This window comes from Rana temporaria, chromosome 1 (genome assembly GCF_905171775.1).
Source record: "Rana temporaria chromosome 1, aRanTem1.1, whole genome shotgun sequence".
Taxonomy (NCBI): domain Eukaryota; kingdom Metazoa; phylum Chordata; class Amphibia; order Anura; family Ranidae; genus Rana; species Rana temporaria.
Genome location: NC_053489.1, coordinates 170,839,349 through 170,852,023, shown reverse-complemented (window position 1 = coordinate 170,852,023; position 12,675 = coordinate 170,839,349). Strand labels below are relative to the sequence as shown.

General features: G+C 42.1%; 1 protein-coding gene across 1 annotated transcript; it reads right to left on the bottom strand.

Moving 5' to 3' along the window:
* Positions 1-11,993: 11,993 nt before the first annotated feature.
* On the bottom strand, positions 11,994-12,457 carry LOC120924832 (60S ribosomal protein L30-like). Its single transcript, XM_040335831.1, has one exon. The coding sequence runs from the start codon at positions 12,396-12,398 to the stop codon at positions 12,048-12,050; it is 351 nt and encodes a 116-aa protein (XP_040191765.1). The 5' UTR covers positions 12,399-12,457; the 3' UTR covers positions 11,994-12,047.
* Positions 12,458-12,675: the final 218 nt, after the last annotated feature.

The window sequence follows — 12,675 nt, the reverse complement described above, 5'->3', positions numbered from 1 at the left end:
CGCCAAATTTTCATGCAAAATAATGGTACCGCTTTCAGCATCAAAAATCAGACATAATCATACAGCCAGGGAGATTAAAGGGAAGTTCAGAACTATCCAGGAAAGGAAAACGTTTGAACTAAGAATGATACTACTTTTTGACACACAAAATAACAGCCTAAATTTAGATATTGGTTTCCTTACCCATTATACTACAGTTTTATGACCCCCTCTGTGACTATCACCTGCCCTCCAGTCTATAGCTCTCCCTCTGGCTTATCCCACTAGCTCTGCTGCTAGCTTTATTACCATTGCCATACACATTAATTTTGTATGTGATTTTTTTTTTTTGTTTGTTTTTTTTTCTTTCCCTCACACCATCGTTTTAAAAAACAGGTTCTGTTCTTTTTTTTTTTTTTTTCGTTTTAACATTCTGCTAAAACTTTTGTGAATCAGTACTGTTTGGACCTTCAAGAAGGGGACGTACCCGAAAGCTTGTCCTGAAAAATTGTCTGTTAGTGCAAATAAAAAAAGTATTGACGGACAGTACTCAATTAAGGTTTTATTGTCAAAGCTTAATTGAACACGCTGAAGTTAGAAGCTGATTGGATACCAGCTGCACAGATTTTGCACTCCCCAGTATTCGTAAATCAATCCCAGTGTTTGTGTTTTCTGACAACTAGTGTTGTAGGCTTTCAGAAAACAAAAATTGTCACTTCAGATTTGGCCATTTACACTTTAAATGTAATTTTTATTTATTTTAGTGAACACAATATAATACCCATCTTTGGTCAAATATAAAAGATGATATGTGGTCTTAATAATAGATACCAAACATGTCATGCTTTAAAATTGTGCACACCTGTGTAACAGTACATTAAATTATTCATAGACCACGCTTTAAAAGCCCTTACAGGTTACCTGTTTAGAGCTACACAGGAGGTCTGGTGCTAGGATTATTGCTCTCTCTGACATTAACAGCGCTAAATAACTTGTGTGTCGCGATCGTCTTTTACATATACATGTAGGATCTACATGCATGTTTGCATTTACGAGTGATCATGGGGGGGAACGGGTTTCTGACATCAGAGGTTGAGAAACAGAAGTGTCTCTGTCTAGTGCACCTGATGTGACTGGATGGCAATGGGGGTAACTCCCTTTCGCTGCCTGTAAAAGTGATCAAGCCACTGTATAGCCACTCACATCACTTTTACAAGAAATATCATCACCAGTAGAAAGTAGCTAGCTGTAGCTGCAGCCAAGATCCTAGTATAACCACCTTGATAAGTATATGTATGTCTACGATATTGAGGTGGTTAATATCTCACTTACTTTTTAACTAGCATCAAGCTGACCTGAGTATGTGAGCATATTTGTTTCCCTCTCACCATCACTCTGACCCTTCTATACTAGTGGGATTTTCATTGATTGAATGCCTATATTTATTCCCATGTTTTCTCTTCAAGTCTTGAAACTACAATTCAGCCCTTGAATGGCTGTGACAAGCAGGCTGTTGTAACTAGTACAGAGGAATCCTGTTAAACAAAATAACAAGTAACAAATAGAATAAGTAAAAATGTATTACAAAAAAATGGGAAGAGAAGGAATGGGGATTATAACGGTGCGCAGGAAATTGAAGAGTATAGACAATATTAAAAGATTAAAATTTTATTCCATACAAAAAAGTATATAAGATAAACATACAATACATATACTGGTATGTAAAAATAACAGAGCAATGTAGTACAGATAATACTGGCCAAGGTATATCGGCCTGTTGTGGGTACAAACTGATAGGTCCCACTCCCTACATGTTTCGCCAAACATTGGTTTCTTCAGGTGAAATAGTGGTAACCATTATATGTATAATGGCTCTGAAAAAGCAAACAAGAAATACAACTTAATAAATAATTACAGAAAGTCATACATTGGAACTTAGATCAACAACACGATTCCATAGGTAAGCTAGGAACAGGACAAGGCTCAAAAATGTTCACTCCAAATCGGGAGTTGTCCCAACCCACAGGCCCTGCTACCTACCTAAACGCCCCCAGGGAACGGTGCTGAGCACCGGGACTGCCTCGAGACAGCAAACATGCACCGCAGCAATTATGGCTGCATGGGGCAGATAAGGACCTGGCATATAAAATTCTAAATTAGCTATTGATATACACAGGGGACCAAAATAAGGTAACATAGCCTCGATAATTACGATTATGTGTGTTAAAATCAATATAAGTGCAGGGGCGCCAGATAGGACAAGTAACTACCAAACTGGCAGAATTAAAGGATAATGAAAAGATATCCTAGGCAGAGAGCTGGAGAAGAAAAAGAAGAGAGGTAATTAAGAACCTACAAAAGAGTTTAATGTGGACCTTATAAAGCAAAATACTGTAGCAAATAAAAGCTGATGTCATCACAGGGGACACTTACCCCAAGTGTTCTCAATACAGAGTACTGTGTCAGGGTGTTTGATCATCTACTAAGAATGCAGATTGAGTGGCAAATTGTAAAGGTGAATGTAACCTAATGTCATTAGGCAAACAACATCACCTGGAACGCAAAAGAAAAATAAGTGATCAGACATTTGTTGGAACTTTAAGAGTGCAGAGATAAAGATTGGTATGAATACATACCAGTGGATAGCAGGATAGTCTCCCAGCGCCCTGTGTTCTAGTGAGGATACATTTTCTAAACTACAGATTAAAATGATATTTCATAAGATAATTTGGGAAGAACGAACAGCATTTCATTGAAAATTATTTTGAAACCATTTTTAATCAACACATTTTCACAATATTTTGAGTTAAATAACAATTAAGAGTGTAAGGATTTCTAATTTGTGTTATTTCATATTTATACTGTGTAAGGCCTCGTACACACGACCGAGTTCCTCGGCAAAAACTAGCAAGAAACTTGCTGGGAGATATTTTTTTGCCGAGGAAACCGGTCGTGTGTACACTTTCGTCGAGAAACTTGACGAGCCAAAAAGAGAGCATGTTCTCTATTTCCTTCCATTGGCTTGTTGAGTTTATCGACGGCTTCACAAGGAACTCGACGAGCAAAACGATGTGTTTCGCCCGTCGAGTTTCTCGGTCGTGTGCACGAGGCCTAACTTTAAAATGGCCAAAAAATGGACCTTATCCTGAGGCTTTCTTTCTAATTCCTTAACCACTTCCATACCAGGTACTTACGCAGCTTCCCGCCCAAGCCAATTTTCAGCTTTCGCACTTTGAATGGCAATTGCGCGGTCATGCTACACTGTACCCAAACAAAATTGGCGTCCTTTTTTCCCCACAAATAGAGCTTTCTTTTGGTGGTATTCGATCACCTCTGCGATTTTTTTTTTTTTGCGCAACAACTAAAAAAAGGCTGAAAATTTGGAAAAAAAATTACGTTTTTATTTTTTTCTGTTAATTTTTTTGTAAATAAGTTTTCTCTTTCAATTACGGGCACTGATATGGCGGCACTAATGGGCACCGATGAGATGGCACTGATGGACATCGATGAGGTAGTACTGACGGGCACAGATGAGGTGGCACTGATTGGCGGCGCTGGTATGCGACACTGATGGGCACACATAGGCGGCACTGATGGGCACACATAGGCGGCACTGATGGGCACACATAGGCGGCACTGGGCACTCATGGGCGGCACAGATGGGCACTTATAAGCGGCACAGATGGGCGGCACTGATGGATACTTATGGGTGGCACAGATGGGCACTGATAGGTGGGCACTGGGCATGGATGGGCACTGTGGGGTGGCACTGATGGACACTGGGGTGGCGCTGATGGACACTGGGGTGGCGCTGATGGACACTGGGGTGGCAGCACTTATTTTTGCCAGGTTGCCAGTCAGTGCCCATTTGTGGGCACTGACTGGCATCTTTTTACTTTATGCTTTTTTTTTTATTTATTTTTTAGACTTTTTTTTTTTTTTTTTTTTTTTTTGCCATTTTTTTATTTTTTGCCCACCCTGGTGCTCCAGGGTGGGCATCCCTGGTGGTCCAGTGTGGCGATCCGAGGGGGGGCTGCGCTGATAAACAATCAGCGCTAACCCCCCCTGTCAGGAGAGCCGCCGATCGGCTATCCTCTACTCGCGTCTGTCAGACGCGAGTGAGGAAGAGCCATCGACGGCTCTTCCTGTTTACATCGTGATCAGCCGTGGTTGGACACGGCTGATCACGTGGTAAAGAGTCTCCGCCGGAGGCTCTTTACCGAGATCGGAGATGCAGGGTGTCAGACTGACACCCCGCATCACCGATCGCCGTGATGCGCGCCCCCACGGGCGCGCGCGGCATGAAATCCTGCAGGACGTTCTAGAACGTCCTGTCAGGATTTCATAACCACTTCCCGGACGTAAATCGGCCATAGGCCGGGCGGGAAGTGGTTAAGTTCCATTGATTTAGTTGCCCCAGGCAAACATCTAGCTCCCAGTCTTGAAAATGCCCATAATAGAATTCTCAAAGAAGAGTGACATCTGCTTGCAAGACATTCTCTGAATGAATATCATAGTTGGGGCTTAAACTCTGCAGCAAGCAAAATATCCCAAACCTAATTAAAGATCACCTATAACGTATATGTTCCTTCAACCCCATTACTGAAATCAAAATATTTACATCTAACCTAGTATGCAGGTTAGATCTAAATAGTATAAATAGTATAAAGTTAGTATAATCTTGGATCCAGAGGACAAACTGTTCCACACTGGATTCAGCGACCACCGGATAGGTCCCTCTCACTGGCCTAGAAGCCGGTGCGAAGCTCGTTCAAAAGTCTCTGCCACAGACTTAAATGAATACCATCGAGTTACTACACGGTCCTCTGCCACAAGACCATGCAACCACACATGCAATTTGCAAAGTTACAAAGAAATTACACAGCTCACGGTGCCAGGATCTTTCAACCAAACCGGCCGCACTGTAAGGTAAATTGGCCAAGATGCGTCCTCTAATTGAATCCTCAATTGTTTGGCTTCTTCCTGCAGAGAAGACAGCACAGGACCACCCCTGGACCAGTAGGCCCCAGAAACTTCTGGGCCTACTCTCAGTAACGGTGCCTCGGGCCAGCAGGCCCCGAGACCAAAAGCTGCTGATACATCCCTGAGGCCAGGAGGGCCATCAGGCCAGGATTGTAAGACCCCGCCAGAACGGTGTCGCCCCTTAAGTACCCCTCCCCAGAATGCACAGTGGCAGGGACCACACCACTGAGCTGCTTCTGGGCAAGAGGCACCCAGTACACCCAGCCAATTGCAGTTCCAACCTTGACCCCTGGTGACAGCGATGCCCACAGTCAGGTGGAAGATGTGCAACGCAGCCGAACTGGAACAGAGACCCATAATTTGGCATAAAATTCGGAGCTAAACTACAGCTCAGATACCTAAATTTACAAATAGCTCCTACTCAACAGGAGCACATATGTGACTGTTATCTTGATAATAATATGCTTTGTTACTTATCCATTTCAGCTTAGTGAAGTATGGCAAGCTTAACTATTAAAGTAAACTATTAAGTAAACATATAAAAAAACTTTATAAACTGAGAAGAGAAGTAAACTTCGAGACTCTAGCAGTAACTTGGGTTGCTTTCCAGAGGAAACATAGGACATTGTTATAAAAGTAGTAACTTCAACTGTAAAGTCTATACTTTTCACCATCCCTAAACCCATCCCACGCCTGACTTTTGGTTTATTGGTATGAAAAACAGTCTCACTGGCTCATAATGAGGGTTGGACAGTAGTATGGGGGTTGATCAGCGCTTTGATTTTGGAGCAGAACTCTCATTTACTTGAAATACATGGTAGACAAATATAGGTCACTCAGCAATGTTGATAGTACATGTAGAGACATTGGGGTTGATGTACTAAAGACAAATAGGATGTTCACTTTGCCGGGGAATTTTAACTTTGCAAGGGAGCTTTCCCTCAGCTTAGTGAATGTGGTGAAAATGTTTGTTGGAAAGAATACCCAATCCAATACAGGGAAAAAAACATTTTTGCTTACACATGATTGGATATTGGAAGTCAGAAGAGCTTTGCCTCATTCACTAAACTAAGGGAAAGTTCCCTTGCAATGTGAACAACCTATTTGCCACTAATAAATCAGTCCCATTATCTGCATGGAAAATTATTTATTTTATACATGCAAACTTATAAGGATGAATATAGATGGATATACATACATATAAATACATGTGTAGCTAATAAGAGAGAATATTATATATTTTGGTTGGTAACTGGAACCCTGAATTGCATGTAAGGATGCTGATTTATTAAAACAGAGCTGTAATGTTAAGCTTTTGTTTATAATCAGCAATTAATACACTCTTATCAGGATGGAACATCAAGGCATTTCATTGGACTAAGACTTTGCATGGTAATTTGGCTTACTCAATTTGTTCTTTATTTCTAATGTTAATTGTTTCGACATGGTTAGAAAATCACAAGTACAACAGATTGCATTTAATTTTTAAATGAGTGATCACATTCTGTAGCCCAGATAATATAATCAGATTCTATAAAAAAAAAGTTGAAAGATCCATCGTTCTTTAATCAGAATAATATTTAATTTGTAGAAATATCCTGGGGCATTCAGCAACAGTGTTTGTTCAGATTTTGAAAGTTTCCAATCTTGCAAATTATAAACACACTCTGGGTTTTGCTTTCTCCAAATATTCCTCTCAAACAACCATATAATCATATTCAGCCATAATAGACTATAAGACTCTTATTAGAAACCACAGGGGTGGCAGGTCAGTGTGGTAAGGATACACATTAAAAGGGTATCAATAACAATACAATATTGTGGTATTGCTTGGACCTTGAAACAAAGGGGGGGATATGCCCTGAAAGCTTGTCCTGAAAATTTGGATTTTAGGCCCCTTTTACACGGCAAGCCCGCTCGGATATCCGCCTGTCCATTTTTGAGGCGGATCAAAGCGGGCCATCCATTTACTCCCATGGGGAGATGGATGTTAGCAGAAATGTGCTGCTGACACCCGTCTGCCATCCGATCCACTAAGAACAGACATATGGTGATACATTCACCATCCATCTTGACAGATTTCATCAGATGAGATCTGATGAAAACGGACATGCTGTCCATTTTTATCCGATCTCTCCATAGGAATCAGCAGCGCTCTAACAGGCCCCTCCCCGCTCAGTGAGCAGAGACGGACCTGTCATCTGCCGGCTCAGCGGAGATCAACGGAGCAATCTCTTGCTGAACTGGCGAACTCCACTCAATGGATCCCCCTCATGTGAATGAGGCCTAAGTGCATAAAAATGTGTCACAGTACTCAGTTGTTGCATTATTTCCAAATTTTGTCATGTTACAACCAAAAACGTAAATGTATTTTATTGGGATTTTATGTGATAGACCAACACAAAGTGGCACATAATTGTGAAGTGGATGGAAAATGTAATAAATAAATATCTGAAAAGTGTGGCGTGCATTTGTATTCAGCCCCCATAGTCAATACTTTGTAGAACCACCTTTTTGCTGCAATTACAGCTGCAAGTCTTTTTGGGAATATCTCTACCAGCTTTGCACATCTAGAGTGAATTTTTTGCCCATTCTTCTTTGCAAAATAGCTCAAGCTCTGTCAGATTTGATGGAGAGCATATGTGAATAGCAATTTTCAAGTCTTGCCTCAGATTCTCAATAGGATTTAGGTCTGGACTTTGACTGGACCATTCTAGCACATGAATATGCTTTGATCTAAACCATTCCATTGTAGCTCTGGTTGTATGTTTAGGGTTGTTTTCCTGCTGGAAAGTGAACCTCCGTCCCAGTCTCAAATCTTTTGTGGACTCTAACAGATTTTCTCCTAAGATTGCCCTGTATTTGGCTCCATCCATCATCCTACCAACTCTGACCAGCTTCCCTGTCTCTGCTGAAGAAAAGCATCCACACAGCATGATACTGCCAGCAGCATGTTTCACGCTGGGCATGGTGTGTTCAGGGTGATGTGCAATATTAGTTTTTTGCCACACATAGCATTTTGCTTTTAGGCAAAAAAGTTAAATTTTGGTATCATCTGACCAGAGAACTTTTTTCCACATTTGCTGTGCTCCCCATATGGCTTCTCACAAACTGCAAACTTCTTACGGCTTTTTTTCAACAATTGCTTTCTTCTTGCCAGATTTGTGGAGTGCATGACTAATAGTTGTCCTGTGGACAGATTCTCCCACATGAGCTGTGGATCTCTGCAGCTACTCCATAGTTACCATGGGCCTCTTGGTTGCTTCTCTGAATAATGCTCTCTTTGCCCGGCTAATTGGTTTAAGCAGAGCTTTTTTTCTCAGAAAATAGATGCAGGAACTCAACCACGACCCCGTTCAGATTTTACAAACAGTTGAAGAGTCTTAAAGGTGCATTAAATACCAGGATTGCATTACATACAGAGTGCAGAGTTCAGGGGGGTTACAGAGTGCAGAGCTGTCACTTGTAGACACAGAAACCGGACTTCTGTGTTTACAAGTGATTGTGGTGAGCAGGCACCAAAGGGTCTGAGCCAGAGGTGGTGGAACTAAGTTCCCCCAAGTTCCCCCTGAAAAAAAGTCCTGGGTTTAAGTAGACGGCCATGTCTTGGTAGGTTTGCACTTGTGCCATACTCTTTCCATTTCCGGATGATGGATTGAACAGTGCTCTGTGGGATGTTCAAAGCTTGGGATATATTTTTTTTATAACCTAACCCTGCTTTAAACTTCCCCACAACTTTTTCCCTGACCTGTCTGATGTGTTCCTTGGCCTTCATGCCGCTGTTTGTTCATTAAGGTTTTCTAACAAACCTCTGGGGACTTCACAGAACAGCTGTATTTATACTGAGATTAAATTACACACAGGTGGACTCTATTTACTAATTAGGTGACTTCTGAAAACATTTGGTTCCACTAGATTTTAGTTAGGGGTAAAGGAGTAAAAGGGGCTAAATACAAATGCACGCTACACTTTTCAGATATTTTGAAAAAGTAAACACCAGAGGGCACCATATGAAGTGCAGCACATACAATACAAAAGTACAGGTGCACATAAGATTAGGCAAATCACATAGGATCCAGTCTGTTCTGCATAGGAGAGGGAACAGTCACAACAAAATTCAGCTTCCACAATGGTCTAGATTTGTTAAGCAGGGAGCAACCAAGATGCAGGAAGTGAGTGGTGAGCTCCGTGGAGCGCACCGCGGACCAGATGTTATGTCACAAAGTGGCGAGATATTGGGGGCATGGTAATGTGTTTCGAGACCGCCCCCAGACTCTCTCAAGCTATGCTCCTTGTGGAACCACCAGTCTTATTTATATTTATGTGGGACTACAAAGCGCAACATAAGTATAAATACTGTAGATTGGCGGATCCACAGGACCCATGGCTTCAGAAAGAAGCTGGGTGGCCCTCAAAATGCATTTCTCTGCCCCCTGACATCTTGCCGCTGCATGACATCATATCCGGTGCACTCCATGGAGCTCACCACTCGCTTCCTGCATCTTGGCTGGTATCTGCTTAACAAATCTGAACCGCTTTGGCAGCTGACTTTTGAGTGACTCCTGTTCCTCCTCCTTTGCAGAAGGATAGCACAGACTTGACCCTTCATGAATGTGCCAATTCTTTCCACACTGTGTGAGTTGCCTAATCTTTTTTGCACCCTTTACCATTGCATATTTTTTAGATATTGTTTTGTGTATGCTACGTCTAGTATGGCATCCTCTGGTGTTTCCTCAGTCCCACATGTATTCCAGCAGTCAGCCTTGTGATGTTCTACACTGGATTCTGGCTCCCCGTGGCTTTCTGATGCACTGAGAACACCCCAGATGCCCCGTTACCTTGATGATGACTATTCTGATGAGCATACTTTTAGCCCTTTGCATGTGAATTGACAATTATCTTGTTCCACAATAAATATGTTAATGTACTACACATGTATAACTGCATGCTATTTTGTCCTTGTCTGATAATAGTAGGGGTGAGCCAAACACACCCAGTGTCAATTTGGGGCAGGTTTGGCAAACCCTGCTGAAGTTTGGGTGCTGAATTCCAACCTTGCTGAATTCAGTTGGAGGTGAATGGTAAAAACCAGTAATGGCCATTTTCAAGGCTATGGCCTCGTACACACGGCCGAGGAACTCGACGTGCCAAACACATCGAGTTCCTCGGCCAGTTCAGCACTGAAGCCGCCGAGGAGCTCGGCGGGGCGAGAGCTCCCATAGAACAACGAGGAAATAGAGAACATGTTTTCTATTTCCTCGCCGAGCTCCTCGTCGGCTTCCTCGGCCGAAAGTGTACACACGGCCGGGTTTCTCGGCAGAATTCAGCCAGAAACTCGGTCGGAAGCTGAATTCTGCCGAGGAAACTGGTCGTGTGTACGGGGCCTATTAGGAAAGAGATTGTCAAACAAATGGCATGGGGTGCTGGACCCTGCCCTGGGGAACTTGTACCAAAGAAAAATAAGTAAAAAATTCAGTTTGGTGGAGAGCAATAATGTTAAAAATGCTTAAAGTAAACCTTAAATTTGTGAAATTCCTTTTAAAACATGCTTGGGGGTTCTCTTATCCTGCCTGTAAAGTTGTACATCTGTAAATGTATACAACATACTACAGCAAAACTGATATTTATAGACTAACGGCCCCTTCACATGTACGGACAAACGGTCCATTTTTTACAAGTCCGTTTACGGACTTGTAATGTATCCCTATGGGATTGTGGACGTTAGCGGATGATGCATCCGCTAACGTCCGTAACGATCCGCCTCCGCAAAGATCCGCTTTTTCAGACGGAAGAAAACCCTATTTTTCTTCCGACTGGTGGAACGGATCGGATGAATACGGACACACGGTCCGTATTCATCCGATTCCCCATAGGTGAGAGCGGAGGAAAGACAGGGCAGTCTCTGCACAGTGTGCGGGGACCGCCCTGTCCGCCGACAGCTTAGCGGGGATTTACGGATGATCCCCGCTGAGCCGACGGACACACGGGTCGGATCAATACGGATCCGCTCCGTGTGAAAGGGCCCTAAAACAATTGCTGGTAAATGATAGATCGTAGCCAAATCCAGATTCCAGACCCTTCTCGCTGATGGAATTAATCACTTCTTTGAAGGGCCTTAGCAGGCAACACTTGATCTGCTGTCACAAAGCTGGACTCAAGGAAGTACACGCACCCTGATTTACTGTTGGGGGTGCATGATATAGCCATTGACTGCTTTTATTACTCACAGTATCAATACATTAGGGTAAATCTCCTTTTTAAGGGACTTTTGCAGATAGGCTTGCAATACGATTTTTTTTACAAGCACTAGTCTTGAGTCAAGATTGTATTTCTAGAGAATAGCATAAACTATGCTGGCCATGCCAAAAACATATTCAGCATTGCACTACAAATGTAATATGTGAGCCAAGCAGTGAGCCTGTATAAATGTACTCCATTACAATGCAGAGAAAATAAGTGCAATAAAATCTCTCCACCAATAGCTCTGTTTGGAAGGGTGTCGAATAATAGTCATCTGTTGTGACAGAGCTGGAAGAAGTGTTATTGGGACTGATTGTTTTCCTCCACATAAAATAGATTTATGTGATTTGGACACTATTTGAAGTGGTAGGTTATTCATATGGAAGGATTATTGTGCACTTTTTATTACTATGTATGCATTTTATGTAAAATTGTAATAATCTTCTAGTTTAAAGTGTGATCAAGTTTTGATGTATTAATAAAGTTTACAGAGTGAATGGGGTTTATGTGATCAAAGACATTTAATAGCATTGCATAATGATTTATAACACGTCTGAGATAGTGTTTACTATTTGTAGTGTAGCTGCAAGAAATTCACAAGGTTTGGAGCATGAACATTTAGATTTTTAACCACATCAACTCTTATGCCGCGTACACACGATCATTTTTCGGCATGAAAAAAATGTAGTTTTTAAAAAATGTAATTTAAAATGATCGTGTGTGGGCTTCACCACATTTTTCGGGTTCTGAAAAACGACAATTTATTTTTTCCGAACATGCTGCATTTTTTATTTTTTTTTTTTTTCTGGGAAACCACTCATTTATTAACAATTTGATGTTGAAATTTACTTCTCAATGGGCTGCTGTTCTGGCATGCTCCTAATGATATCGGAATCACCTGGATCAATAATAGCCAGTGTGCACACTCTGTAGTATTTACCGCAGGCTGCACCCAATTCGATGTTGTTGCCGCTGTAGTGGTGGACTCCGGTCTTTGCCAACATTGCATAGTATTCAATCTCTGATTTCCTCAGAGCTGGGCAGTTGTTAGCGAGAATGACGAGCTTGGCCTTGCCCTCGCGGATTCTTTTCAATGTCTGCTTGTAACCCAGGACATATTTGCCACTTTTCATTACAAGCTGGAGCCTTGAGTTAATTGACTCCAGGGACTTTTTCGTCTTCTTGGCGGCCACCATGTTTGCAGCGCGGATATCCCGGACCAGAGGTGCAGCTCAAGATGGCCGGGGACCGAGAAAGCATGCTGCATTTTTTAACGACATTTTAAACTATGTCGTTTTTTGGATTGTAAAAAATGATCGTGTGTGGGCTAAAACGATGTTAAAAACCCGCGCATACTCAGAAGCAAGTTATGAGACGGGAGCGCTCGTTCTGGTAAAACTACCGTTCATAATGGAGTAAGCACATTCATCACGCTGTAACAGACAAAAAAACGTGAATCGTCTTTTGCTAACA

What these genes read in the sequence shown, in the direction of transcription:
- LOC120924832 (XM_040335831.1), bottom strand. Translation starts at nt 12,398, where the DNA reads ATGGTGGCCGCCAAGAAGACGAAAAAGTCCCTGGAGTCAATTAACTCA.